This window comes from Chionomys nivalis, chromosome 23 (assembly GCF_950005125.1).
Source record: "Chionomys nivalis chromosome 23, mChiNiv1.1, whole genome shotgun sequence".
NCBI classification, from domain to species: Eukaryota; Metazoa; Chordata; class Mammalia; order Rodentia; family Cricetidae; genus Chionomys; species Chionomys nivalis.
In genome coordinates this window covers 27,975,825-28,003,806 of record NC_080108.1, presented here as the reverse complement: position 1 = coordinate 28,003,806, position 27,982 = coordinate 27,975,825, and the positions used below count along the sequence as shown (strand labels likewise).

General features: G+C 46.6%; 2 protein-coding genes across 6 annotated transcripts in view; one reads left to right on the top strand and one right to left on the bottom strand.

Moving 5' to 3' along the window:
- The window catches only part of Mtmr10 (myotubularin related protein 10), a 51,873-nt gene extending 47,168 nt beyond the window's left edge, over positions 1–4,705 (top strand). For all 3 annotated transcript variants that reach the window (XM_057756223.1, XM_057756224.1, XM_057756227.1), the window contains 2 exons: positions 1,030–1,212; positions 1,784–4,705. In XM_057756223.1, the coding sequence (XP_057612206.1) occupies positions 1,030–1,212; positions 1,784–2,380 (780 nt within the window). In that variant the 3' untranslated portion in view covers positions 2,381–4,705. The remainder of the gene's footprint in view (positions 1–1,029; positions 1,213–1,783) is intronic.
- A 7,814-nt stretch (positions 4,706–12,519) lies between these two features.
- The window catches only part of Fan1 (FANCD2 and FANCI associated nuclease 1), a 30,115-nt gene continuing 14,652 nt past the window's right edge, over positions 12,520–27,982 (bottom strand). The window contains exons 8-14 of one of the 3 annotated variants that reach the window (XM_057756575.1): positions 26,852–26,971; positions 21,756–21,920; positions 20,598–20,748; positions 17,264–17,367; positions 16,567–16,761; positions 15,924–16,052; positions 12,520–13,650 (exon numbers count right to left, since the gene is read on the bottom strand). In XM_057756575.1, coding sequence (XP_057612558.1) covers positions 13,513–13,650; positions 15,924–16,052; positions 16,567–16,761; positions 17,264–17,367; positions 20,598–20,748; positions 21,756–21,920; positions 26,852–26,971 — 1,002 coding nt within the window. In that variant the 3' untranslated portion in view covers positions 12,520–13,512. Of the gene's footprint in view, positions 13,651–15,923; positions 16,053–16,566; positions 16,762–17,263; positions 17,368–19,108; positions 19,435–20,597; positions 20,749–21,755; positions 21,921–26,851; positions 26,972–27,982 lie in introns of those variants that run through there. The other 2 variants (XM_057756576.1, XM_057756577.1) reach the window with 2 other exon arrangements.

Sequence of the window (27,982 nt, the reverse complement as noted above, 5' to 3'; positions counted from 1 at the left end):
TTTACCCAGATTTTCCATATCCAGAATTACCTTGGTTTGTGTTTTCTTTATTACCTCTATTTCAGTCTTCAAGTCTTGAACTGTTTCTTTCACCTGTTTGATTGTTTTTTTCTTGTGTTTCTTTGAGGGATTTATTAATTTCTTCCAATTTCTGTTTGTCTTCTCTTCCATTTCTTTAATGGAGTTTTTCACTTCCTCTTTTAAGGTCTCCATCATTTTCATAAAGTTACGTTTAAAGTCGTTTTCTTCTACTTCTTCTGGTTTAGGATTATCAAGTCCTCCTGATGTGTGACTGCTGGGTTCTGGTTACCATCTTGCTTTTTAGGTTGTTGGAGGAATTCTTGTATTGGTGTCTACCTATCTCTTCGTCTAAATGAGGCCAACAGTGTCTTTGTGTCTTGCTCCAATTCTTGCTGTGGCTGTCTGAGTGTTTGGAAGTTTTTCTTGGTCTGCTCTGTACTGTCAGTGTCTGTCTCAGAAAGCCTCTGCGGTCTCTATACACCTGCTCTCTTGGTGCTCTGCTTAATCCCCTCAGTATTATAGCCAGCTCTCAGCTCTTAGGTGGGGTTTGGTTAGTAGCTTGTGGGGTCCAGTGGATGGGTTTGGATTTTGGGGGAGCCTAGCTGCAGGAAACTCCCTACTGGCTGGCTAGAAAAGCCCATGGGAGTCGAGGAAGGGCCCCTAGGTTTTGTGCTACACGACATGCTGCCACACAGTTGTTTGGGTTCTGTGAACCTAGGTCACCACGTTTGTAAACCTAGGGATGTTTGCAGTTCCATTCTAGTGAAATGCTTTGTTTAGTTTTCAGTTAGCACCTTCATTGCCCGGAGTACAAAGCCTCCTTGGTCGCAAGGCTGGGAACATGCTGTACAGGCAATGTGCTTCTCTCACCCATGTCCCATCATCATTTTCAGGGTAGACTTCCTGCTCCCATGAGGCCTGAGTGCTCTAGTGATGAACTTCCCTGATGGTGCAGGCATGAGAAAAGGTGGGGGGTGTATCTTCTCACACGTGTGCTTTCCTTCACAGGAGTTTGCTATCAGCAAAAATATTCAGTTAGGTGACGAGAAGGGCTTGAAATTCCCCTCGGTTTGGGACTGGGCTCTTCAGTTCACAGCAAAGGATCGGACCCTTTTCCACAACCCCTTCTACATTGGCAAGAGCACTCCTTGTGTACAGAATGGCTCCAGGAAGTCTTTTAAGCGGACAAAGGTAAGCTGCGGACAGCAGCGCACTAGCAGTAGAGACCCCATCCCCACGCTGCTGCAGTGCCCTGTCGCTAGCCATGGTGTCTTTACAAGTGTTAGAAACAGGCACTTTGTAGGAGGCAACTACTGCAAGTTCTGAGAGGCCTTCCTTTTTAACCAATGTGATAATATTTTGACTTTTTTCTTGGTGATCAAGGCCCGTGAAGCCCAGTTGGCATAAGAGATGGCAGTTGGCAGCTCCTAGCTGTACTTCTTGCTAGCCTGCCTATTCTTTCTAGAAATCAGCTAGTGTAGATGTTTTCCTTACCCCTACAGTCTTATGAGTATTCACTAAAGCAAATAGTACTTGCCTTCCTTCCACTCTTCTCCTGGCATGGTAATAACCTTGGAGAGTCAATCCAAAAAGTTAGTTCCAGAGAAGACAGCATAAGCCCCACAAGGGAAAGAAGGACCATGTCCTTCAAGGCTGAACCCCTCCCAACAGCTATTAATCCTAGCTGGTTAAACTGCACCACTGGTCCTTTTGAAAAGTGGGTGTTCCGGTAGAGTAATGCCAAAATCTGTCTCCCGTGCAGAAAAGCTACAGCTCTACATTGAGAGGGATGCCATCATGCTTAAAGAATGGGATCATCAGTGACCAGGAGCTGCTTCCGAGGAGAAACTCACTAATACTGAAACTGAAGCCAGACCCACTTCAGCACACCGACAGCCAGAATGGTGGAATGGAACAGTACTTTAAAGAGTGGTTTTCTAGACCAGCCAACCTTCATGGCATTATCCTGCCACGTCTCTCTGGAACACACATTAAACTGTGGAAATTGTGCTACTTCCGCTGGGTCCCTGAGGCACAGATCAACCTCGGGGGCTCCATCATGGCCTTCCACAAACTCTCTCTCCTGGCTGATGAGGTGGACATGCTAGGCAGGATGCTGAGGCAGCAGCGGAGTGGCCCTCTGGAAGCTTGCTATGCAGAGTTGGAGCAGAGCAGAATGTACTTCAGAGCCACAGGTCCACACGACACCCTGGAGACACCAGAGTTTCTCTCCTCTTCCTTTCCATTTTCTCCTGTAGGAAATCTGTGCAGACGGAGCATTTTAGGAACACCCTTAAGCAAATTTTTAAGTGGGGCCAAAATATGGCTATCAACTGAGACACTAGCAAATGAAGACTAATGTATTTTTTGAACACATTGCGAGAAGCTGTATATTTCCCCTCCGAACTGAGATTGCTAATCTAGGTGTTTAAAACTGGTCATTTTATATGTAAGAAATTTGCACTAATATTTAAAACTTGTTTAATCATGCTGCCTTCAGTTATTCTAAGGGCAGTGTGACTTTGGTTTGGTCCTCTGTCCTTTGGGTCATTTGCAGCACACATTCCCCCATTGTGACCTGTGATCACAGTAGTGAGGTTTCTCTGGTATGTGTGAATTTCATCAGCATCTAGTTTTCTACCTATTAAAGGTTATCTGATAGTCAGATCACAACCCAAAGACGGTGGGTAGGAAGTTCATAAATTAGCACTTAATGCATTTCGGATCATCTGATAAAATTCCCTGCAGGCCTCAGTTGGCAGCCATATGTTTTTCTCTGGTTGAACTTAACTAATGAGGGTTTGTGTTCTGGGGTTAGACTTTATTATTTTAGTTGACCTCATTTAGGACCTTAGATCACTGTGTTCCAGAACCCTGAGTTTGCTTTAATTCCATACAACTAACTTTTGAAAATGCACTGTAACTTTAAAGCATTCACTGTAGCTAATTAAACCTAGAAGTGCCTTGGTCCTTAAGGTGAGAGTAACTAAGATGCCAGAATAACAGAGGGAACTATGACTCCACGTTTTAAACTTAGGGCATTTAGACCCTGCTACATACTACATACTGGGAATAGCTTCTTGCCAACAGGCCTCACTAATAGCCAGTAGTTTCCAGAGCAACCCTGCAATCTATGGGGTGGAACCCTTAGAGACTCTTCAGGCAGCAGAGGTACAACTCCAGCTGTGGACAGGAGCATGCCGCACTCTGACCACGGGCTACTGGGAGTGCTCTGGCCTCCCATGATCACGTCAGCTGGCATGCTGACATAGGTCCGCACTCCTCCTTAGCAGTAGCTAGTGTAGGTCATGAGAAGAACAGATGAACAGACTAGAGCAGAGGGCTTCCCCAATTACTGCCATTTTAATACACTTTGTGGCTCCCCTTCTGACTTTGGGGGTCAGTGCCAAGAGGCTGAGAAGCTCATCTGAAACCCGCATTCCAAACCATGCTAAGAACCTGGCTGGCTTTACCAGGCCAAATTCAGAAGCTCCCAATTGTCGATGTGTGGAGAGCCTCCTCCCTGTTTCAAGGTGGATATTTCCTAATGGACAATGGCAGTGTCTTAAATCACCACCTTGTGTGTCAAAATACTTTATAGTAAAGTGCTGATTTAGTTTCTTTTTCTATAACAGAATTTCTCAAGTAGTTGGATCTGTATGTGGTGCTGCAGAGCCATTTCTGCTTTTACCTTTGCAAACTGTTTAGTGATGGCTCTGCATTTAACAGAGCAGTTGTCCTTGAATCTTAAGAAGTTCCAATCTCATGGCTAACCTAATGTTTCCACCCATCTGCTACCTATAGAATAAGGGCTCTTGCGAACTTAGACAAATAGCATTATCAGCAGTGAGGATGCTCCCGTCTCTGGCTGCTTAGCAGCCCCGGGCCCTGAGACCACTGGAGCCTCATAGTAATTCCCACATTTTCATTAAGCTACTTCTAGAAACTGTTCTAAATTTATTTTGGGAATGAGAACTTATATCTTTGTAATTTACATCCCTTACATTTACTTCAACTCCTTTAAGAACTTTGTTTTTGCTAACTTACAAAAAGGTCAGGTACTATTACACTACTTTTATGATGGAAATTGCCTATTTTTGTATGGTAATCAATTGTAAATGTTTTAATATTTCCACTAGGTGGTTGTTATATGATGATTGTGCATACTATTTGTAAAACAGCTCCAAAGTCCTAGTGTGGCCCATGGCACAGCTGCTCGGCACCTGTTAGCAGAAGTGACCACTGTGGTGGCAGAAGAGGTAAGCATGGCTGCATGCAGCATACCAAAGAGCTCGAGGCCACTGTCTCCAAGGCCCTGTGGGCAGAGCCTGTGCTGGTGGCGTCCACACAAAGCTGACACTGGACATTCTAGTGCGAACCCTAAAGGTGGGGTGTCTTACTGTTGTTTTACGATGGGAAACAATTCTAAAACCAAAAATGCCTAACTCTATTTAAGGAAAGGACATTAATTTGTACTGACAGACAAAGATGAAAACTGCTCAACACATTTTTCAACAAGATCTTCTTGCTGTAGCAGTAACCTCAAGTACAAAACTTGGTATTGCGACAAAACTAAAACCTTTGTGCCTAAATACAACTGGTGAGCTGAAGAGGGATGCGCAGGTTGGCTGGATCCTGCTCAACAGAAAGGATGTAAAGGGAATTCTGACTGCTAAATAAAATTTCCACTGAAACTGTTTGTAGTAGTGACCAGTATGAAACAGTCCATAAAACCATAGCCACTGATGACGGGAAGCTTCGGCTCCCGCCTCTACTGTGTATCCTTTCTTCATCTGCTTTGAATACCCTCTAAGATGGGATGGAGAAACAACTTTCACATCAGTTCAGAACTGGCTGTAGTTAGGCCACCTGAGTAGCAATGAACTTCCCTATCAGTTTTAATACTGGGGAGTTCTGTTTCCCTGAGTCCCTGGAGACTGGGACCCCACATTGAGACCTGGCCCTGCTATACCGTCAAGTCACCTCCTTCTAGGCCCCTTCTCCAACCTGAGACTCAAGCAGTGGATAGTGAGCATCCCTGTTACAGTTACAGTGTATAAAATTAGTCTGATCTAGCCAGCGGGGTGTGTTCCTACAAAGGATGTACAAATGCGATGGCATTGGTCTTGCCTTTGCTAATCTAGCCTCAGGTGCTTCAGAGATATAAGAAGTTAGTGGCACGGCTTTATTTTATAATCATGTTTTATTAACAAGGACTTTTCCAAAGGCCATTCCAGCCAGGGAAGCAGGTAGCCTGACTGCAGATCTTCACTTCTTAGCTCCTCCAGATATATCCCTGTGTCACCTCCAGCTCTGTGATAGACCACCCACTGTAGACTCCTCTTCCTTTCTGCCCCGTCTCCAGTGGATCACCTAGACCTTCTCTTCTAACCTTCCTCCCGCTGTTCATCCCATTGTCTCAGCCCCAAACAAGAGCAGGCACTCCCTGGGAACTCAGAGGCTACTCTGGTCAGGGAACCAGGTGGCCTAACTGCAGATTTTCACCTTCCTGTTGTGTCCTCTAAATCCAGCACCCCTTGTGTCAGCCCTAAGTCTGTAGCTAACCACCGACTGTGGATCTCCCTCCTCTGTCCCCATCTCCAACCTTTCTAATCATCCTGTTATCCCAGCCACCAAATTTAGCAGGTATTCCCCGGGAACCTACCTGCCAAGCCTGCTGGAGAAGCAAGTAGGCCAGCGAAGCAGGTAAGCGAGCTTCACATCTTCACTCTCCACCCTCTCCTCCAAATCCAATCCCTCAGTCTCATCCTCAGCTCTGTAGGAAATTACCTGTTACGGCCTTTCCTCACTCTCTGTCCCTATTCCCAGGGGACTAAACTGAACTTGGTGGAACACCCTTTCTTCCCTCCTGTGGACCCCTTAACTACTCCCCCAGCCCATCCCCATTCCTAAATTTCAGCTCCCAATACCTAGAAACATATTTTAACTGAAACTCCCAGTGGCCACACCTAACAGAATCACAGAAGTCCCTACCAGGAAGCACATAGTCACCACACTATCCTGAGAACCACAGAGGGTAACAGAAACCAAGGGTTTGCAAAACACCCCTCAACAAAGACAAGACCAGATATCAACACCTAGATTTACAGTCATTGCAAACTCAGCTGCCTAGACACCAGCATAAAAACACAACAACAGCCAGGACAGTATGTCTTTTCTAGAGCCCAGAAACCCTACCTGAGAATTTTAACGTAGCTAAAAACAAAATAAAGACCTTAAAACAGGCTTTATGAATATGATAGAGGTTCTTAAAGAGGAATAAGTCCCTTAAATCTATGAAAACACAAACAATAAGGAAATAAACAAAAAAAACATTCAATACATAAACATGGAAATAGAATTAATAAAGAAAACCCAAACTGAGGGAAATCTGGAAATGAAAAATTCAAGAACTCAAACAGGAACCTCAGAGAAACCTCACCAACAGAAGACAAGGGATGGAAGAGAGCGTCTAAAGCATTGAAACCATCATAAAAGAAATGGATACCTTGGTCAAAGAAAGTGTTAAGTCTGAAAAACATCCTGGTACAAAACACCCAGGAAATCTGGGACACTGAAAAGATCAAATCTATGAATAGATTTCAAATCTAGGAATAGAGGAAGGGGAAGAAACAGGTCAAAGACACAGAAAATATTTTTGACAAAATCATAAGAAAGTTTTCCCAACCTAATGAAGGAGATGACTACCGGTACAAGGAGAATACAGAACACCAAATGGACTGGACTAGAAAATTCTCCTTGGCACATAAACACTAAATGTACAGAACAAAGAAAGAATATTAAAAGCCAAAAGGGAAAATGATCAAGTAACATGTAACGTCACACCTATTAGAATAATACCTTACTCTAGAAGCCAGGAGATCCCAGACAGATATTCTACAAACTCTTAATAATAGACCACAGATGACAACCCAGACTATTATACCCAGCAAAAATTTCAGTCACAATAGATGGAGAAAATAAGACATTCCATGATAAAACCAAATTTAAGAAATATCTATCTACAAATCCAGTCCTACAAAGTCCTAGAAGGAAAAAATCCAATGTAAAGAGTTTAACTACACACAGGACAATACAAGGAATGAATAATCCCATACCATAAAATCAAAAGAGGTGAAACACACATACACATCACACAACACCAACAAAAAGAGGAATCAGCAAACATTGCTCATTGATATCTCTCAACATCAATAAAAAGACTTACAATGGAGACAGAAACAGGATCCATCCTTCTGTTGCATTCAAGAAACGTCTTACTATCAAGGACAGATATCATCCCAGGGTAAAAGAATGGAAAAAGATATTTCAAGCATATAGACCTAAGAAGCAAACTAGCATAGCCATTTTACTATCTAACAAAATAGATTTTAAAACTAATCAGAAGAAATAGGGAAAGACACTTCATAGTCATCAGAGGAAATACCTACCAAGAGGACACTGCAATCCTTAACATCTATGTACCAAACAAAACAGCACCCAAGTTCATAAAAGAAACAATATTATAGCTTAAATCACATATTGATTCTCACACATTGATAGCAGAAGAATTCACTCTTGCCAATAAACAGGTCATCCAGACAAAAACTGAACAGAGAAATGGTGGAGGCAGGGGATGTTATAAACCAAATGGACCTAACATATTTACAAAACATTCACCCAAAACAGGATATACCTTCTCAGCACTACTCATAAAACTTTCTCCAAAATTGACCATATACTTGAACATAAAGTCTCAACAAATAAAATAGAAATAACACCCTGCATTCTATCTGACCACCACAGATTTAAGCTGGTTATCAATAACAAAAAGTTTACAAATTCGGGCTAGAGAGATGGCTCAGTGATTAAAAGCACTGGCTGCTCTCCAGAGGGCCTGTGTTCAATTCCCAGCTCACAACCATTTATAGTGAGACCTGGTGCCCTCTTCTGGTTTGCAGGCATACATGCAGACAGAACCCTAAATACATAATGAATCTTTTTTTTTTAAAAAAAAAAAAAAAAGCTTACAAACTGATGGAAAGTAAACACCTCACTACTGAATGAAAAATGGGTCAAGACAGAAATTAAGAAAGGCTTTCTAGAATGAAATGAAAATGAATACACAAAATACCCAAACTTATGGGACAAAATGAAGTCAGTTCTAGGGGGCAAGTTCATAGCACTAAGTGCCTACACAAAAAAAATCGGAGAGATCTCACACAAGTAATTTATCAGTACACCTGAAAGCTCTAGAGCAAAATTAGAAGCAGACACCCACGAGGAGTAGATGGCATGAACTCATCAAACTGAGGGCTGCAATCGACAAAATAGAAACAGAACAACACAAATAATCAGTGAAACTGGGTTCTTTGCAAAAAATAAACAAGATAGGCAAACATTTGCCCAAACTAACTAAAAGGCCGAGAAAGCATATCCAAATTAACAAAATCAGAAACGAAAAGAGGGACTTAACAGCAGACACTCAGGAAATGCAGAGACTCATTGTGATGGTTCGACTTACGTGCTTGGCTCATAAGGAGTGGCACTATTAGGAGGGTGGCCTTGTTGAAGGAAATGTGTCACTATGGAGGTGGCCTTTGAGATCTATGTTCTAGCTATGCCCAGTGTGAAACTGAGTCCTTTCACTCTCACTGGACCAAAATGTAGAACTGTCATCTCCTCCAGCACCATGTCTGCCTGCATGCCACCAAGTCCCACCATGATGATAATGGACTAAACCTGAGAGGGTAAGCCAGCCCACTAAATGTTTTCCTTTGTGTCGCGGCTCCCCTCGTCCAGCAAGGATGACTTGACCACCGGAGCTCTTCTCACTGCAGTTTTATTCAGGACCTTTTGACAATTGTAAAATTTCTCTCTCTCTCTCTTTTCCTCTCTCTCCCTCTGGGCAAACCTCTCCCAGCCCTTAAGTAGGCCTGGGCTGCCAACCTCAGATTGCCAGGTGGGCATTGCCCATAGGTCCACGCATATGCAAACAGCTGACAATCTTTGCGTGATAATAGCATAAGTCAGGCTTTAGCCGTAGGAGTTGATTATCACAGAGAGCACTCGCTTTCGGGATTGCGGAGGGCGGGAGCCAGCACCATCATGTGCGACTCCACACAGCTCTCTACATTGCCATCAGGTGTGGCTTCACGCAGCTCGCTACAGTTCCCCCTTTTTGTTTTGTAAAGCTACAGGCAAGAGTAGAGGTCTGATCTCTGTTAAAAATGGAACATGTGCTAGTGTCCGTCCAGGTGTCATCCACTCAGCGAACACTAGACCTGTCCGGTGTCCTTTTACAGAGGTGGGAGTTAGACACCAACCCACATGCAATCAGACTTGCTCTTCTTGAGGTTGATGTATGCTTACCTCAAGTGCCGTGCGCAAGCCTCGCATCCTGTGCTCGCTTACATCTCTAGCCAAACTTGGGGAGACTGTCCTGCTTCAATGGCCGTGAAGGCCTGAATGATCATAACTGCATTGCGATGCTGTGAAACCCTTATGTGACAAATGCACCACAGGCATACCAGGGAGGCAAGCACCATTAAGCCTGCTAGGGCTCCTACTCCCGCCCACTCCTTCAGATGATCCATGGAGTGATCCAGGAGGATAGTCCTTCTGCCAGGCTGGTATCCATGCGTGTGGAGTTCACAGTTGCAATCGTCATCCGAAGCTTTTCCAGTTGTTTTCGAATTCACCAGACCAATTACCTAAAAGATATCTAGACAATTCTTTAGACAGATTAGCTGCATGGGTTAATCTTTCATACTGAATGCTGGTCACACACAGCCCTGGATGGATAGAAATGTCTGACAGACTAGGGTATGGACTTGCATCTCTTAACATACCCCAGCTGCCATACCCCCGTGGCACATTCATTCTTGTCAGCTGAGTGCATGGAAGACACCTTCTCCGTCGTGCACCTCTTTGGCTTCCCTAGCAGCTCAGCTGCTTCTGCTAAGTGACCATATGCTGCATTCTCATGAGTTGTCTGATCTTACACAGGATTTAAAGATAAATGCCCATGACAACAGGTGTTGAGATTGCCAGCAGTAGGGTTCCTAATCACCACTAGACCCAACCTCCCATTTGGGCTATGGTATTCTACCAACCCTTTGGCTAAAACAGTACCCACAGGTACCTGCTCTTATAATAGGGCAGTCTCTTGATTTAAATTCGCTCTGTCGCAGACTCTTCGGCAGCGTGCAGAGCCTAACTGCCATTGCCTTTTCCTTGCCCTGCAGCTACGCTGCGTTTTTGGGCAGCCCTGTGGGGTCTGTGCTCCAGCTTGTCTCAGCTCCAGCACTTGTTGTTGCGTTTGCTGATACTCTTAGCACTGCTGTGGCATCCGCCAGGCTAGGCACCGACTGCTGAGGCAATGTGCCTTCCACCACAGCCACCTAGCAAAGCTCTGCTCCAGCTCTGCTCCAGCTGCCTTTCTGCCCCAGCTGCATTCGTTCTGGGTCCAGACTGGTGCACGGAGTGGAGCGGAACTCAGGAAAGCAGGCTTGCTGCTCTGAAGGGACCCCGCTTAAATTATCTTATAGGGAATTTGGACGTTGTCAATCTCTCTGGCTACTTCCTGCTGAGCGGGGACGTAGCATTCTTACTGCCATTTTCAGCCACGTTCGGAGGCAGGTCATGGCAGCGACTGGGGAGAGGCAGAGACTCTACCTCCCCACCGAACTGGAAGGTGGAGGCGTGGCAGCGCAGAGCAGACCTGGTTGTGCTGCCCTTCTATGCCCTGAGGCACACGCTGGGAGTGGCCTAGTGTTCTGGCCTTGTTGGTCCTCAAGGCAGGTCCTGGGTGTTTGCAGCTTCGCAGACCCTCAGCCCTGCTTGGCCTTGGAGCCGCAGCTGCTCACTCTCCACTGCAAACTCAGGAGGCCTCGGTAATTCAAACCACATGAATCTAACTCCCTTCCTTAGCGTACCTTGTTCTGCAGCAAAATTCAGATCTCTACCAAGCTTGTCCCAGGATGACACATTAAGATTGCCAGAGACGGCAAACCAAGGAGCAATTGTGTCACATTCAGTCAAAAACTTTTCCAGTGCGCTCCGTAACAGCTCGTTAAGAGCCAGAAAAATCAGGTGTGATGTTGAAGCGCCCATTCTAAAATCCCATTCTTCCCTTTATTTTCATTTTAAACCGTCCACTTTGGTCGCGGCTCTCATTACCCCCACTCTCCCTTCTACCGGCGAGAGTGGAAAACCCGCTTTTTTTGCGGATCCCCAGTCTTTACCTGAGGATTATCCGGTGCACCCCCTGACTGCAGCAAGTTCTGGGCTCCACGGAGAGAGGTTTGGAGGATCCCCGTACGCGGCACCACTTGTCTTGTCCCCGTACGGGCCACCAACTGTCACGCCCACCTCGTCCAGCAAGGATGACGCGACCACCGGAGCTCTTCTCACTGCAGTTTTATTCAGGACCTTTTGACAATTGTAAAATTTCTCTTTTCCTCTCTCTCCCTCTGGGCAAACCTCTCCCAGCCCTTAAGTAGGCCTGGGCTGCCAACCTCAGATTGCCAGGTGGGCATTGCCCATAGGTCCACGCATACGCAAGCAGCTGACAATCATTGCGTGATAATAGCATAAGTCAGGCTTTAGCCGTAGGAGTTGATTATCACAGAGAGCACTCGCTTTCGGGATTGCGGAGGGCGGGAGCCAGCATCATCACGTGCGACTCCACGCAGCTCTCTACATTGCCATCAGGTGTGGCTTCACGCAGCTCGCTACACTTTGAGTTGCCATGCTCATGGTGTCTCTTCAGAGCAACAGAAACCATGACTAAGATATTCATAAGGAGCTGGGCGGTGGTGGCACACGCCTTTAATCCCAGCACTCGGGAGGCAGAGGCAGGTGGATCTCTGTGAGTTCGAGGCCAGCCTGGTCTACAAGAGCTAGTTCCAGGACAGGAACCAAAAAAAGCTACGCAGAAACCGTCTCGAAAATTCAAAAAAAAAAAAAAAAAGATATTCATAAGGACATACTTTAAAAACCTGTACTCTACCAAATTGGAATTTTTTTTTTTTTTTGAGACAGGCTCATTTTGTAGCCTGGTCTGACCTTAAATTCAAGGTAATCTTCCTGCGTTGGCCTCCCAAGTGCTAGGATTACAAGGTGAGTCACCATTCCCAGCTTTATAATGTGCTTTGAATAGCAGGAACATTTTTGTTGTCTAACTAAAACCCTGTCCGCCTGGTCTTCTCCATTGTCTAGTAACTGTTACCAGCTACTGTATTGTAAGTGGTTATTTCCAAACTTTCACTGCTTAGTGACCACAGGAGTCAGACTCATATGATATTACCTTTCTGGCTTTGAACCTACTATACCTGGCAAGCAGTAGCCAGTCAGCTCATGAATAAATGGACAGATTGGTAAGCAGCCCTTTGGCAAATAGGCAGCAGAGCATGGGTCTCGCTGTCAGTCAGTGTTGGGGCTCAGCATGGTAAAGCACGAGGAAGAGGCAGTAGACAGCCAGCCTCCTTTTCAGGAGTAGCTTGTGTGTAACTGGAGGTTTCTCTCCCTCCCACCAGCTCCCAAATAAACACTCGGAGGCTTACAGTAATTATAAATCTTTTGCCGATGGCTCAGGCTTCTTACTGGCTAGCTCTTACATATAAACCAACCCATTTCTAATAATCCGTGTATCGCCACGTGCCCCGTGGCTCACTGGTAATGATGTGGCATCTAGTGGCTGCTGGTGTCTCCCTTCTTTCTCCCTGTATTCAGTTTGGCTTTCCCGCCTAGCTATATTCTGCCCTGCCATAGGCCAAAAGAGCTTTATTCATCAACCAATAAAAGCAACACATATTTTCAACATACAGAAGGACACCCACATCGGGTATGTCTGTTGCCTTGATGATGTGATCCATCTTGTAGTGAACTGTGGGAGCGGAATGAGGTTCTAGACCAACTTTTGACAAAGTGGAAGTGATCGAGGAGAGCACTGTCTTCCCTAACATCTTGGCACACGTTTTTTCTCACACATAATCCAAAAGCTTGAAGCTTGACACGCATCATGACACCACAACAGGAATTCTCCAGATTCCTCCTCTTCGAAATAAAGAATTTATTTCTGGTGCTTTTCCTGCCCTAAGAAAATCAGAATATCTATGGTTTCTGCCCTTCTTGGGTAATCATAAGACAAACCCACATTCAGGAATCTCCATTTCCAGTGTACTTAATGGAGAAATAATACTTGTGTTAAAAAAAAAACAAAACCTCAAAGGTTCATCATGTTCATTTTTTCTCTGACACTTTTTACCTAATAATACAGAAGCTTGCAGCTCCTACAGCCCACCCACTGTGGATCCAGTATTTCCCAGCAGACGGCAAGCTTTGTGACATACAGATACTATACAAGGATCTCATTGTACATTCTGATCTCAAGTGTCAGAAAAATCAAAGTGGAAACAGCGCCAACAGCTTTATCCTCTTGAAGATCTTGTCCCAGTGGATGGCCAGATATCCCCAATGCGACATCCTTCAGCCAAGACCTTTGCTCTTAGCACCGACTGCAACCACGTGGCAGACTTCCACCGCTGCCCCCAGCTTCTGTAGCTCATCCAGCCAGATCATCTGCTTACACGAAAGCCGATCACTGGGGCCTTTAACCTCCACCAGCTGGAAGAGAAGTTTCCAGACTTATAACATCTTACTGAAATGGAGAGGGACCCAAACGAGCTACAGTCACTTAAACTGCCACCTATGTAGATGGGTTGGTCTACACCACTGTCCATACTTACAACAAAAAGATACACAGCTGGAACAGCCCGGGAGAAATTGTTCTGTGGGAACTACACAGTTCTGGAGAATCGGCCACCGTAGGCAGTAGCAAAACAGAAACGGTTTTAAAGAGTGCACTGGGTTGCTGGTCCCTATTTTAACCCCTCAATCTGTTAGGTTTGCGCTTGAACCAAAGCTTCATATTGTGATGTAGAAAAGTGGGATCTAGTCTCTGCCAATCATCCCAAAGGCTTCATTCACACCAATCTCACCCCAAGCCAGGACCTCACATGGCACTGCTTAGGACACACCTATCTGTTCATCACGTGTGCGGTTTCCTAGGTCTCACAGGTCTGCGTAAGCTCACTCCACGGAGCTCTACCTCTCAGGAGGATCTTCCCAGGCACTTCTTCAAGTGTTTACTGTAAGAACAAACTGTTCCTTTTTTCCATGTTTTTAAGATTGAGGGAGGAGGTGGTCTCAGAGGACAACTTGCAGGAGTTGGTCTGGGGACATAGCTCATGTTGTCAGGCTTGGCAGCAAAAGCCTTTACCCATCTCGCTGGCCCCTGAAGTGTTTATTATGTATCGGGTGCAGGAAGGCAGGAGCAGGGTCACTACTGTTCACCGCTAAGTTAGGAGACAGAAATCAAAACAACCCAGTGACGTGCAGGAAATGTGTGTGTGCGTGCGCGCGCGAGCAGCACACGTCTGTTTGGGGGAGGGGGTGTTGAAACAGGGTTTCTCTATATAGGCTTAGCTACTCTAAAACTCAAAATTTAAGGCTAGCCTTAAATTCACAGAGAGTAGTCTGCTTCCTCCTGAGTGCTGAGGTCAAAACATGACAATATGATTTTGATCCCCAGAGCTTGCTAAGAAAGTACAGCATGGTGGTACTCCTAGTGCCTGGAGTGGGGTAGGGGTGTGAGGCAGCAGTGCAACTGATGGGCACTGTGTGCTCCAGGAAGATTCAGGATATAGAACACCCACCCATCTATTCTGGGTACCACAGGGAACCGGCTACCTGCTCCTAAAGGACTCCTGGAAGCAAGCCTCTTCTCCTAGGCCAGGCTTGCCACCCAGAGGCAGCTCACCTCTGACCCGGAAGCTCATATAAATGAGAGTAAGAAGTGGACTTGGGCAAGGCGAAGGCCATTCTTTCAAGATAATGGTGCTAGATTCTGCTGATAGCAGAAGAAAAGCCAGTGTGGGTGATTTGTTGGTGCCCATGGAGACTGTGTGCCTAAACCTATACAGTTGGCAGAAGTGGGAGTGGGCAAACATTTCTGTTCTAAAGGAGCCAGGAAGTCAGGTAACCTTTCAAAGACACAAACTAAGGGAGAAACAGAAGCCAAGACTGAAGAATTAAATTCAGTCCTTTACTCAATAGGCCTGGAGTTCTATACATAATAAACAAAAATATTCTCATCAGAGACAGCACAAATGGAACTCAAGTGTCATCTACCCAACAGAAGTTATTTCAATCCCACAGCAGATGGAAAAGTATCTACGGGGATCACAAAATAAAAATAAAATGTAAACAGAGCTTCTGGAGCAGAATACAAGAGAACCTCTCTATGGCTTCAGGTCATGGAAGTAATTCTGATGGCTGATACCAATATAGTCCATTAAAGAACACCTCAATTTGATCCAAATTTAAAATTTCTGATCATCAAAAGATACTAAGGAAGTAAAAAGACAAATCACAGACTAGAATGAAATATGAGTCAGGAAAAGGGGAGAGAAGAGAAGGAGGGAAGAAGGGGAAGAAGGGGCAAGTATAGGAGAGACAGTGCAGTGTGTGGTGTGGACAAGACAAAACCAACCAGCGATGACAACAGGCAGGAAAAGGCCCAGGGAATGTGGTTTGTTGTGGACTCCTGAGGTCCTGAGTTCACACACTGTGCGAAGCCCTGCCTCTCAGTGCCCTGCAGTTGGTGACTTGTTCTAGAAACAAGATGTAGGTACTAGTGAACTATCATCCCACGGTTGGGTGGCATGGGACTGCCTGTCTTGTTGCACCCCAGTTCCTTAGGAGTCTCTGAGAAGCCCCACCTCCAGCCTAGTGACCAGGAATGGAATTCGATCCTCCCAACAGCCATGAAGAAAATGCCTAGCACATGGACTCTGACACAGTCACTGATAAACTCACACATGGCCTTCTCTACTGACCTTGTAGTGATGGCTCTGAGAATTCCACACCACCAAGTCAGGGAGGCCTCCTCGGCAGTGCCGGAAGTCAGCAGCCAGACGCCTGCACACACCACTGAGAACAGGACCCCCAAGGCAGGAGACAAGATCCTAAACACAAAAGGAGAGTTACCCACCTTCAGGACCGAGACCCCAAAATGGGCCTGAGTGGTCATCAGAGTACACCAGTACAATTCAACAAACACGGGTCCTAGGAACATCAGAGGTGGCTCTGCAGCACGGACCAGGCTCCAGAGTGGCTGGCAAAACCCCAGATAAGCTCCGGCAAAGAGCTCTCCGTGGTCAGTTACCAATCTCTGCCTGGTGTGGACATCCTGTGCACATCTGATGAAGAGGGAGGGCTCCTCGCTCCTTACAGAGGTCAGCAGCTACCGGGCACAGAGATTGCCCTTTCCCTATTTAGGCCACAAGTCACAAAGGACGTGGGAAAGGCATCAACCTGGAGGTTTCTGAATGTCCCCACGTGTCTATCACTGACAGTGGCCTCTGGGCTTGGGGACTGAGTATCACCACACACACACAGTTCTGTGCATTTTGATATAATTGCCAAAATGCAGCCAGCACTGTGGAGGGATGACCGACCAGACTGCAAGCAAAGTATTACCTGAGCTTGATGAAGGGAAGTGAAGCGGTCCCAGCTGACCAGGGCAGCCACTCTGCCTTGCTGGGCCTGCCATGCGTCTGTCACCAAGGCCCGCAGGCTCGCAGCAGGGGCGTTATGGATTAGCTGCAGCCTGGCTTCCAGGGCCTGCTTCCTGCTCGAGAAGAAGCTGTCTGTGCACAAATCCAGTGGGGATGCCTGTGGAAGAGAAAAGAAACCTTCCTAACGTGCCTGGGAAGGACACAGACAGGGATGATCAAGTCCCACGGATCTGGGAGTTAGCCAGCTTTCACTCAGAAGAAATGAGTGAAAATATCAGATACATGTAAGCTAAGTTCTCATCCTGGGATTTTAGTGATCATTTAAATTGAACCGGTAGAGCTGCAGCTAGTGCGAGTGGATTGTGTGAGCCACTGGCTGGGTGCTGCTAGAACAGGCGCTCGGCTGAGGGTGCTGGGTACTCAAAGTTCAAAATGTAATGTTAAGGGACACTTGGCTTGGGGTTAAAAGCTACTAGTTCCTCTTTCAAAATAAAAGGTCCTTTCCCATGCAATTAGCGCCCCTGTGGATAGATCCCAAAGTCACCACGAGGCCAGGTTGCTGCTGGCTTCAGACCCTGGTGCCAGGGTGGGAATGAAGCATGGGCACGTATGCATGCACAGGAGAGGCCCCGGTGGCATGGGCAGTGTTAGCGTGTCACCTGATAGGCATTTCTGAAGACATCTGGTATCCCGTCCATGAAGATGATATCCCACAGCAGAAGGCCACACAGGGTGCTGAAGGTGGATCCTTCCCCATGGATCCCTACAACAAAGTCACACAAGGAGGAAGAAGACTCATTCTATCTGCTTGTTCATGAATATCACAATGGCTGGGCGCACACCTTTAATCCCAGCACTTGGGAGGCAGAGGTCAGCCAGGTCTACATGGTGAGTTCCAGGACAGCCAGAGCTACACAAAGAAACCAGTCTCAAAAAACCAAAACCAAAACAAAAAAGGACTATCATGATGACCTAATGTGAATTCTATTTTAGGAAAATAACTGAAACATGGTTGATTCTGAAGAACATGTTATTTTCATGCTATGGTTGATTCTGAAGAACATGACATTTCACGCTATGGTTGATTCTGAAGAACATGTTATTTTCATGCTATGGTTGATTCTGAAGAACATGTTATTTTCATGCTATTGTTGATTCTAAAGAACATGCCATTTCACGCTATGGTTGATTCTGAAGAACATTCTATTTCATTGCTATTTCTAATTCATTCTTCACACTATACTCCTTGCATACAGAAGATTCATTGAAGGAGAAAACTTCACAAGACTGGGAAGTCACAAAGCAGCCGCTCTCAGTCTTGGTGGACAGCCAGAGGGTCAGGCTTTCTTTAACAAAGCAGGTTCCCTCCCTCTGCTGAAGTTCTAAAGTAGTGGGCAAACTAGGCTGGGTGCAAAATTCACAAGCTGGCTTTAGCTCAGGCCCTTGGCAATCTCCAAGAACCATTTTCCCAACATGGTTGGGACAATAGGAGGCGAGGCATTTGGGGCAGTTGGCAACCTCAGACTCCCTCATACTCTTGGGCCACTCATTCGTTAAGCCGCTTTGGCCTGATGAGATTAACTCGGTGTTCCTGATATGCAAGGTTCTCAGAAACTGCCCACTGGAAAGACCACCTAGTTCCAATGCCGTCCTCGTGCTGAACACGCAATCACTGGGAGGGAGACAACCTCAGGGAATGGTGGGGTCCTAGGGTCACTGCAAGTCCGCAGCAGGGTCTGGAGAGCGATGAACGTCTCGGCACAGACTCCAGACGTGTGTCTCTCTGAGCCCTGACTCACCCAGCTACTCTCTCCAAGCCAGGTGTCTGCACAGCTACACACCCCAACCAAGAAAGGCAGCTAGGTTGCCATCTTTCCACCTTCCTGTCATGTTCATACTGGCAATAAAGCTCATGGAGAGCTTGGGGGAGACAGCAGCATGGGTGAGGTGTTCAGGAGCCTACAAGCTGGCTTCCTGCTCAGTGGCTGCTCTGGGGAGGTGGAGGGAGAGGGAGAGGGAGGCGGTGGCTGCATCCAGTGGCTACATCCTGAATATTTTTACATAGGAGAGAAACAACTCGGAATGTTTCTGCCATAAAGAAATGGTAAACACTTGAGTTGGTAGATATGTTTATTACAGTATTCTACACTGTATGTATGTATGTATGGAGTATGTGCAATTTTTATAAATCAGTTTTAAAAATTAAGTTTTAAAAGCAGCATGGTAGATTTAAAAGGAAAAAATGTTTGCAGCGATGTTAGGGATAAAATCTTTGGATGAATAATATATAAAATTACCTAATTACTCTACTTCCATTACACGATTCCTTGGCAAGAAAAATGCCAGAGCAGCTGCCAATCAGGGACTGCACAAACACTCAGCCCTGTGCCCATGTGGGCCCCACCATGACACGTGTGGTCTCACTACCCATCCCACTGCTGGGAGGCACCATGGTTGTCAGTGGGCCCTGCTAGAGCCTCCTATACACAGACCCCTCAACCAAATGACTGCCCATCGCAAAAGGCCCTGGAATAACCAAGTCAGGAACTCGGAGGGGCAACCAGCATGTTTTACACTGATATATGTGCTTTTCTCAAACAGCCATTTGCTCAGCTCCCAAATACGGAATTTATCAGTCAAATGTAAACACCCTCCACTCACCCCGCTGGGCACATGAACACATTCACTAGGGCCAAGTGCCACCCCTCCAGGGGCAGACCTACCCTTTGGTATGTGTCGCAGTACCCTAAGGGCAGCAAAGCAGGATAGGCGGAAGGGCAACCACAGGTCGGGTAGCCTCACTCTCCAGTGACGAAGCAGGAGAAGGAGACTGTGAGAGGAAGTACAGTCACAGGGCTCAGGGTCCAGACCACGGGTGTGCAGCTTCTGCCGTGGCCGTCGCATTTATGAAATCTCAGCTCTGTGTTGGTTAACATGCTACCGGAGTTTCACTGGACATTCCCATCCAATGAGCGGACTAGCACGGTCCTTCAGCATCCTCCTCCTCCCCTACAGCGGCTGCCGAGACCACTAGGCTCCCAGCTCTGAGACCTGTGTTCTGAGAAGCTAGAATTCCTTTCCTGTAGGCTGTGAGCATTTCAGAAGGTGGCCTATGAATGAAACCCACAAAATCCCAAACAACTGTGGCAACCCTGCCCCTTGGTCCCACTGAATTTCTAGTTTAGAGATAGAAGTATTGGATCAACAGCTCAAGGTAGGAAGTCTCACAGAGGCACGAGGACTGCCTGCCTTCTACTCGACCACACCTCCGACGAGTGCACGCACACCACCCTCCACCACCAGGAAAAAGGGAATGGGAGCATCTGCAGGGCTGCAGAGAGGAGGGGCGCAGAGAGAAGCAGTGCTGTGTTATCTCCCCGACTTTGCCTCCATTAATGGTGCCACAGATTCACTTGGTGGTCTCTCTGCCAAAGGCAGGGGGCCAGGGGAGTGAAGAGCCCCAGTCTCTGAAAGTGAAGACGGAACAAGGTCCCAGTGTGACACAGGTCCTCCCTCAGGTCTGGTGTGCAGCTTATTTCAAAAGGAACTCAAAACCGCTGCTCTTCCTCATGGCCCCTGAGTGCGTCTTCCCGGGTCCTCACACTGGTGACCTCACTGTGTGTCTACTAACCTCAACCGTCCGCACTGGCCCCAGGGCCTCAAGGACAGTGCCACTGCCAGACAGTCCCTTTCAGGGCAAACCTTTGTTCTTTCTCATCATTTCTACCAACTCCCAGCCTGCTAGCAGAAACAGGCTCCTTACTCCAACCACCCTACCGGAGCTCCGTCCTCAGAGCCAGCTGGGAGCAGCACCGTCAAAACAGCAAGGGGACCCGCAACAACAACAGCATTGTTTCTCACACACCTCTGGCCAGCTGTGGCTTCTACCGAGGTCAGAGAGGAGAGCAACCCACTAGCAATGCACCCCACAACACTCTTTCCACTTGCTGCCTGGCCACCTCGCTGGGCCATAGGAAACACTGCTCGGCTTACCCTGGTCAAAGCCGCTTCGCCTATAGTAGTCCAGAGCCAGCTCCTCCACAGAGCAGAGGATTGTGGTGGGGTTGGTGGCGTCTCCAGTCTCGATGACAAACACAGACTTGCCCATTCCATGCTGAGGGCACAGCCTGCCTGTGATGGTCACCTAGAATGATGGCGAAAAGCATTCATCAAAGTCAGGCATGGGGTGCATACCTTTAGCGCCAGCAATCAGGAAGCAGAAGCAGGTGGGTTTCTGTGAGTTTGAGGGTAGCCTGGTCTGTACAGTGAGTTCCAGGACAGCCCAGGCTACATAGTGAGATTTTGTCCCAAAAACAAAACCAAACACACCTTGATTAGCCTTGCTTCAGTGGAAACCCCTGAAAACCTGCCTGCTCCTGCAGAGCAGAATGAATGGTATGTGACCCACCCCGGAACGCTCAGAAGGATGGGACTGTGCCAGCCTCTGAAGAGCATCTAAACGGCCCCCAGAGGACCAGGCAAAGCGGTAGACGCTCAAGTTCCTACTCAGCAGTTCTGTCAACCGGCTCCGGCGTGGTCACATGGGGTAGCCCAGAGGTATCAGAGAGGAGAGCATATATTGCACTGGTATTTCATTTGCATTTTAATAAATAAAGCTTGCCTGAAGATCGGAGAGTAAAACACCACACTGATCAGCCTCACAGACCAGGCAGTGGTGACACACACCTTTAATCCTGGTAGCCACGCTAGTTTGCCATAGAAACCAGGCGGTAGTGGTGTGCACCTTTAATCCCAGAACTAGAGAGGATTATAAGATGGGAGGAGCCAGCTCTCAGACTCATTCTAAGATTACTGAAGGCAGGATGGCCATTTTTGGACTGAGGTAGAGGCAAGAGTCAGTGGCTGGCTGTTTTGTTTTTCTGACCTTCAGGTTGAACCCCAATATCTGTCTCTGGATTTTTATTAATCGTGCTACATGTAATGAAATGGATACAATGGTGATATCACTATTCCAGATGAGAATCAGGACATTCTGAGTTCAAGAGGAAGAATGTACAGAAAAGATTCCCAGGGGCCTCCACTCAGAAGAATCTAAGTAAATATGTTTAAATCGAGGACGCCCAAAGGGGCACTGGGGATGTGGCCAGGGCTTAACTAAAACTAAGCAAAATTCACCCAAAGGACACCTACATGCTTAACATCTTCTACAGCGATTTCTGGCAGCTGGCTGAGGAGGTGCTTGTATTTTTTGCAGCTTGGAGATTCTCTCAGGCGCACAGCTCGCTGGTAGAGTGACAGCCGGTGTCCTGTCCTCACTTCTGGGTCTGCCAGGCCTTCGCTGATGCACCTAATTGCCTAGCAATTAACAGGCCACAGGTCAGGCGCCCCAAAGTCCTGAAGGCAGCAGGAGAAACCTCACAACTAATTATGCCATTTTAGCAAACGGGCAAACAGTACTTGGAGAAACGCAAGCTATCTTCGTAGCTCACTCTGGTGGCTTTAACCATAACCCTGACCAAAGTCATTTGATCACTCACGTGACCAAAAGTAGAACCACCTGGAAGGAGCGAACGCATTCTAGGGAGACACTTGTGTCCTTCCCTTCCTCTGTCAGACTACTGAGACAGTAGGCGCCAAGAAACTGACATTTCCCCATGGGTCCTGGGGCCAGCCAGAAAAGGGGCTTCTCTCCGGAAACAAGATGGTACAACGTTCTGACAACTGTCAGGCCAGCCTTGCAGGAGAGACTGGAGCTGGGGGCAGGAGAGTCCACCCTGGGTGGTCACGCCTGGCCCAGGGCTGGGTGGCTCTGCAGCCTCTTGTCCGCTACTTGTTTTCCTGTGTGCACATTTAGTTTTACTGTAACAAAGCAACGCGAACAGTTTTAACCTTGAAAACTGAGCATCACCTTTGTCTGCCCAGTGGGAAAATATTTAAAATAAACAAAATAACAGTGGGGGTGGTGGGGTGGATCTGGAGAGCAGGCTCAATAAGGGCACTGGGGGCTGTTTTTCCTGGAGGACCCAGTTTCAATTGCCAGCATTTACATGGTGGGACACAACTGTCTGTAATTCCAGTTCCAGGGACTCTGATGCCCTCTTCTGGCCCTCACAGGCACTGCATGCATGCCGTGCACAGACATATAAGCAGACAAAACACCCATACACATAAAATAATAACTTTTAAAAAATTACAATAGGGAAAGTCAATTTCAAATAAAATTACACAGTTTCTGGTGATTTCTCAGAGTGTCAGGGTCCCAGTCCCCATTCGGAGAGAATTTAAAGATCTCGACTCAGGGGCTGGAGAATAGTTAGAGCACTCATTGCTCTTGCAGAGAACCCAGCTAGTTTAGGTTCCTAGCACTCACATGGTTTAAAGCCATGCTTAACTCCATTAAGTCCCTGAGCACCAGGCACTCACATGGTATATATATATATATATATATATATATATATATATATATATGCGCAGCCAAAACACTCACACATATAAAATAAATCTAAGAAAGAATTTTTAATGTCGTTTTTAAACAGCATCGTCCACTGAATATCACAATTATACAAGCTATAAGAGAGAGCATGTTGTCAAAATGGCCTCTTAACCCACCCAGCACCCCAAACTCACTCTTTGCTGAGCTTCTATACACTTTCCCCCCTTTTTATTAAACAGGAAAAAATAGAAACATGTTGGGAAATACTAACTGCCCATATTCACAGAGACACAGTGTAGTCTCTGAGCCCAACAGACAGAAAAAGGCAGGAGAAGCTAGAATTCTATGTTATACTACAAAGAGCCAAGCACCCCCCAGCCGCAGGCAAGGCAAAGGGAGCAGGTGTTTGCCATAGGGCACTCTGGTGTGAATTGCACAAGACTTTGTTGAAATAAGAAATGACAAGGATTAACTTAGAACAGAAGAGTGGAGATTCTTTTTTGCTTATGTGATATTTTCCTAAGTTGTGAGCTCAGCATTAAGAAAAGAAACCCTCAAAACAGGACAACTGAGCAGAGGCAGGAGCAGCTCTTATTGTTGGTGACTACAAAAATAAAAGGAAAAAAAATGTAAGGGTTAGATTCCATCAGTGTTAATCATCTTCTTGTTCATCTCCTCCCTCCAGAGCAAGAAACACAGTGATTCTTGGGGCAGGTGGGACCACAGAGCCGGGCGAGATTCCCTACTCACAGGAAGAGGAACCTATGGTTCATATTTTCTAGGTTCTTTAAAGCTAAGTCGAAATATGAAAGCTCTAGAAAGACAACATTCCTCATCTACTAAGATCTCAAAAAGGTAGAAAAATAACCAGTGTTGATAAGGATGTGGAAAAACCAGAGCCCTCGTATCTTACTAGTGGGAATATAAAATATAAAAATGGAGGAAAGACTGTGTTTGGCAGCTTTCAAAGAGTCACACATAAAAATGCCACAGGAGCTAGCAGATTCGTTGCTAGGTACATCCTTAAAGAATTAAAAACAGGCACTCAAGAAGTATGGCACGCCCATACCCATGGCAACAGTGTTCACAGCAGCCGAAGGGCAGAGGGAACTTGAACACCCTTCACAGGACTGGACAAATACACGTTGGTCTACACATGCCACAGCATCATCCATGACAACCAAAGAAGTCACAAAACACTGGAATAAAGATGGAACTTGGGAGCAAGCACCGAGTCAAACAAACCAGGAGCCTGGGCTATGAGGGTAGCCAACCAGATTGCTGGGAGAAGGTTAAAAGAGTCAGACTTATTAGCATCTATCGGCAGGAGCCAGGAGAGAGGGCTCCTGGGTAAAGCGCCTACTGCACAGTATGAGGACTGGAATTTACATCCACAGGATCCAGGGGAAGCAGGGCACAGCAGTGACCGTTCATTTGTAATCCTAGCATTCCTCCACCAAGATGGGAAACAGGAGAATGCCCTGAGCTCAAGGGCCAGCCAGGCTGGTGCATGCTGTGGCGAGCTGGATGCCCTGTCTCGGACAAGGTGCAAGCTGAGAACCACTACCTGAGGTTGTCTCCTGAGCCCCACACGTATGCGGTGGCACTCACATATACATAGTCATAAACAGGACTCACACACTAGGATTTTAAGATTTGAACAAAAACTTAAAAAAAAACACAAACACCTAAAGAATGAGTGAAAGCTCAGGCCTTGAGGAACTAATGGGGTCTAAAGGAGTCAAGAAGGGTGACCAGACACTGCAGCACTCTCTGCCCCTGCAGAGACACCAGACAAGAAAGGTCTGGCATGGACAAGGATGGCCAGTGTGGCTCCATCTCTTCCCAGGGGCTGGCACTGGCTACCGGCAGCTTGTGTCCTATAACACACAGAAGATTAAGATGAGGGGACAGGATAACAAGGGCTGTGTATATGGCAGTGAGCTACTGGACAAAGTTAAAAAAAAAAAAAAAAAAAAAAACTTGAACGTAGCACCGAAGAACACTAAGTTCAGCGACCTGTCTGCCTCTGACAACAGGCAAGCGGTCCGAGAACTGTGAACAAGCGGGGACTGGGGGAGTCAGGAACATCTTTGGCCATAACTGCAATGGAAGGCAGAGATAGCACAGATGCATGCGCTCTCCCATCCTGGTTTCTGGGCCTGCAACCACCCTGCCTTGTTCTTTGAGCCTCAGCACACAGCAGGAAGAAGAGGCACCATGCCCACCTCCAGGACAGAAAACAACTCTGTTTGCCTTGTCATGGGCACCCGAGGTAACAAGGCATGGCTTTAGTAAAAAGCAGTAAAAATACTACATCATACTTTTGCATTCCGTGGGCCATTTTTTCCACCCCTTTATCCCCGATTCACTTAATGTACCAATGGAAAAACAAACCCTCCCTGAGCACAGTCCCCTCCATTCAGTTCAGACACAGGGCTGGAAAGGGAACGGTCAGGGAGGGAACCCACAGGCAGTCACACAAAGAGTCACTGTTACTCGCCTGGCTCAGAGGCGGTGGCCTCAAAGGTTCCACCCTGCCCAGGCACATCAGTGACAGAATCTATGTATTTAAGTCCCCAAGATCCCTGGGGTCTGCCAAAGAAGGTGCCCTGTTCCAAAGGTGGGGCCAAAAGCCCCACAGAAGCACAGAGAGACAAAGAGAGATAAGGAAGAGGCTGTCTCCCATCAGCCTTTGTTTCTAGAAGCAGGGAGCAACAAGTTAACAAAATCACCAGTTCTCACCAATTCCATCCAAGCCCATCAAATCAGTCTGAGAAGAGAAAGGGAGAAGGAAAAGGGGAAGTGGGGGATGGGAGGATGGTAGGTGGGGGGGATGGGAGTGTGAAGGATGGTGAATGTGGGGAGGGGGGGGGACTATGGACCTGTAAGAGCTGAGACACACCTGATCCTCCCGTTCCTTCATTCCATTTCCTGGAGCCCACTGTCAACCCCTTCCCCTCCCAGTCAGAGCTTCTAACTCATGCTAGTGTTAGAATCAGCCCTGCTGGGGCTGGAGAGATAGCTCAGCGGTTAAGAGCATTGCCTGCTCTTCCAAAGGACCTGAGTTCAATTCCCAGCTACCCACATGGTGGCTCACAACCATCTGTAATGGGGTCTGGTGCCCTCTTATGGCCTGCAGGCATACTCATAGAAAGAATATTGTATCCATAATAAATAAATAAATATTTTTAAAAAAAAAAGAATCAGCCCTGCTATTGCTATTTTGGGGTGGAGGATGGGGTTCTAAGAATCCACCCAAAGAATACTAACAAAAGGAAAAATAATCTTCTAATTATATTTAGAATTTCTTTTCATTTATTAAGTTTTTATTTCATTGACACATTTGTTTCTAATGCTTTGATAAAAAATAAATATTTGAAAATTTTTGTTTTATCTAGAGAACTTTTCCATATATTATATAGGAATACATCAATAGTAATAAAAATCATACTTTAATTATTTTCACAGAACCATAGATTAATAAGAGAAGGAAAGGAAAGGAAGAAATGATGCAATTGTATTTTAATTAAAATAAAAGTAAACCAGACATGGTGGTGCATGCCTTTAATATCAGTACTTGGGAAGCAGCTGCAGACAGATCTCTGTGTGCTCCAAGCCAGCCTGGTCTACACCGCGAGTTCCAGGACAGCCAGACCTAGTGAAACTGCCCCTGACCAGAAAATAAACAAGTCAGCTAAAGGAAAGAGTTTTCCTAGGCTGTGGTAGCTGGGGGCAGGGTGCTTATTTATGTACCTGTGAGGCTCTCAGTTCCATCCCCAGGGCCTGCCATTACAACATCACTTTCAAGTCAAACAGGCTCCGGATGCTGCTGCTGCTGCCCACTGCTTACCGTTTCCGGGCGCTTCAGGTGCTGGTGCAAGTTAAGAGCCAGGCGATCCCACCAGCGCCCTCTGCTGTCAGGACAGTAGATTTTCTGAGACAGGAGATTTTCCAGTTCCTCCACTGCTTCCTATACAAGCGATACAAAGAAAGGTTGTTAAATGCTAGAAGCACTGGCTCTAATTATAGTCGGAAGCCAACAGGGCTGGTAAGGTCCGTTCACAATGAAGGCCAATGTTCGCCATGTTCTCCTGCATGACCACCCAACTGCTCGGGCATCTGTACTTGACCCCAGGTCTCTGCCTGGTGGCTGGTGCTGAGCCCTCGGAGGTTTCCACCAAGTCCCCGCTGGCAGTCAAGGCCCCTGAGGACCCTGGCAGTCAAGCAGTGGCTGGTACTGGCAGGCACTGACACTGGGAACCCAGCAGGCCCCAGACCCGCTGAGATTTGAGGCAGGCTGTCAAGTAGGAGAGAAGATTAAGGGGACACGGGAAGGGAGAGAAGTCTGTAGTTGGAATTATTTGGTGGTGGTGGTGGTGGTGGGGGGGGGGACCAGCTCCCAAACGAGGACACAAAGACTTATAATTGATTATGAATGCTCTCCCTTAGCTGAGGCTTGTCCCACTAGCTCTTCTAAACTTAATTTAACTTGCTTCTATTCATACACATTTTGCCTCGGGGCTTTTTAGTCTTTCTTTCATTCTAATGTTCTAGGCTCCTTCCGCCCTGTCTGGCTACCTAGCTGCCCCTAGTATCTCACTGTCATCTCCTTTTCTTTCTTATTTCAAGCCTAACTTTCTCCTCCTACTTCTCTCCTCTCCTGCCCGGAAGTTCTGCCTTTACCTCCTCCCTAGCTATTGGCCATTCAGGTTTTTATTTAGACCAATCAGGTGCCATAGGCAAGCAAGGTAAAACAGCAACAAATGCAACGTATCTTTACACAGTTAAGCAAATATTCCTCAACATAAGCACATGCAACACATCTTCACAGAGTTACACAAATACGACAATCTTCACATAGTTACACAAATGCAACACATCTTCACAGAGTTACACAAATACAACACATCTTCACAGAGTTACACAAATACAACACATCTTCACAGAGTTACACAAATGCAACAATCTTCACAGAGTTACA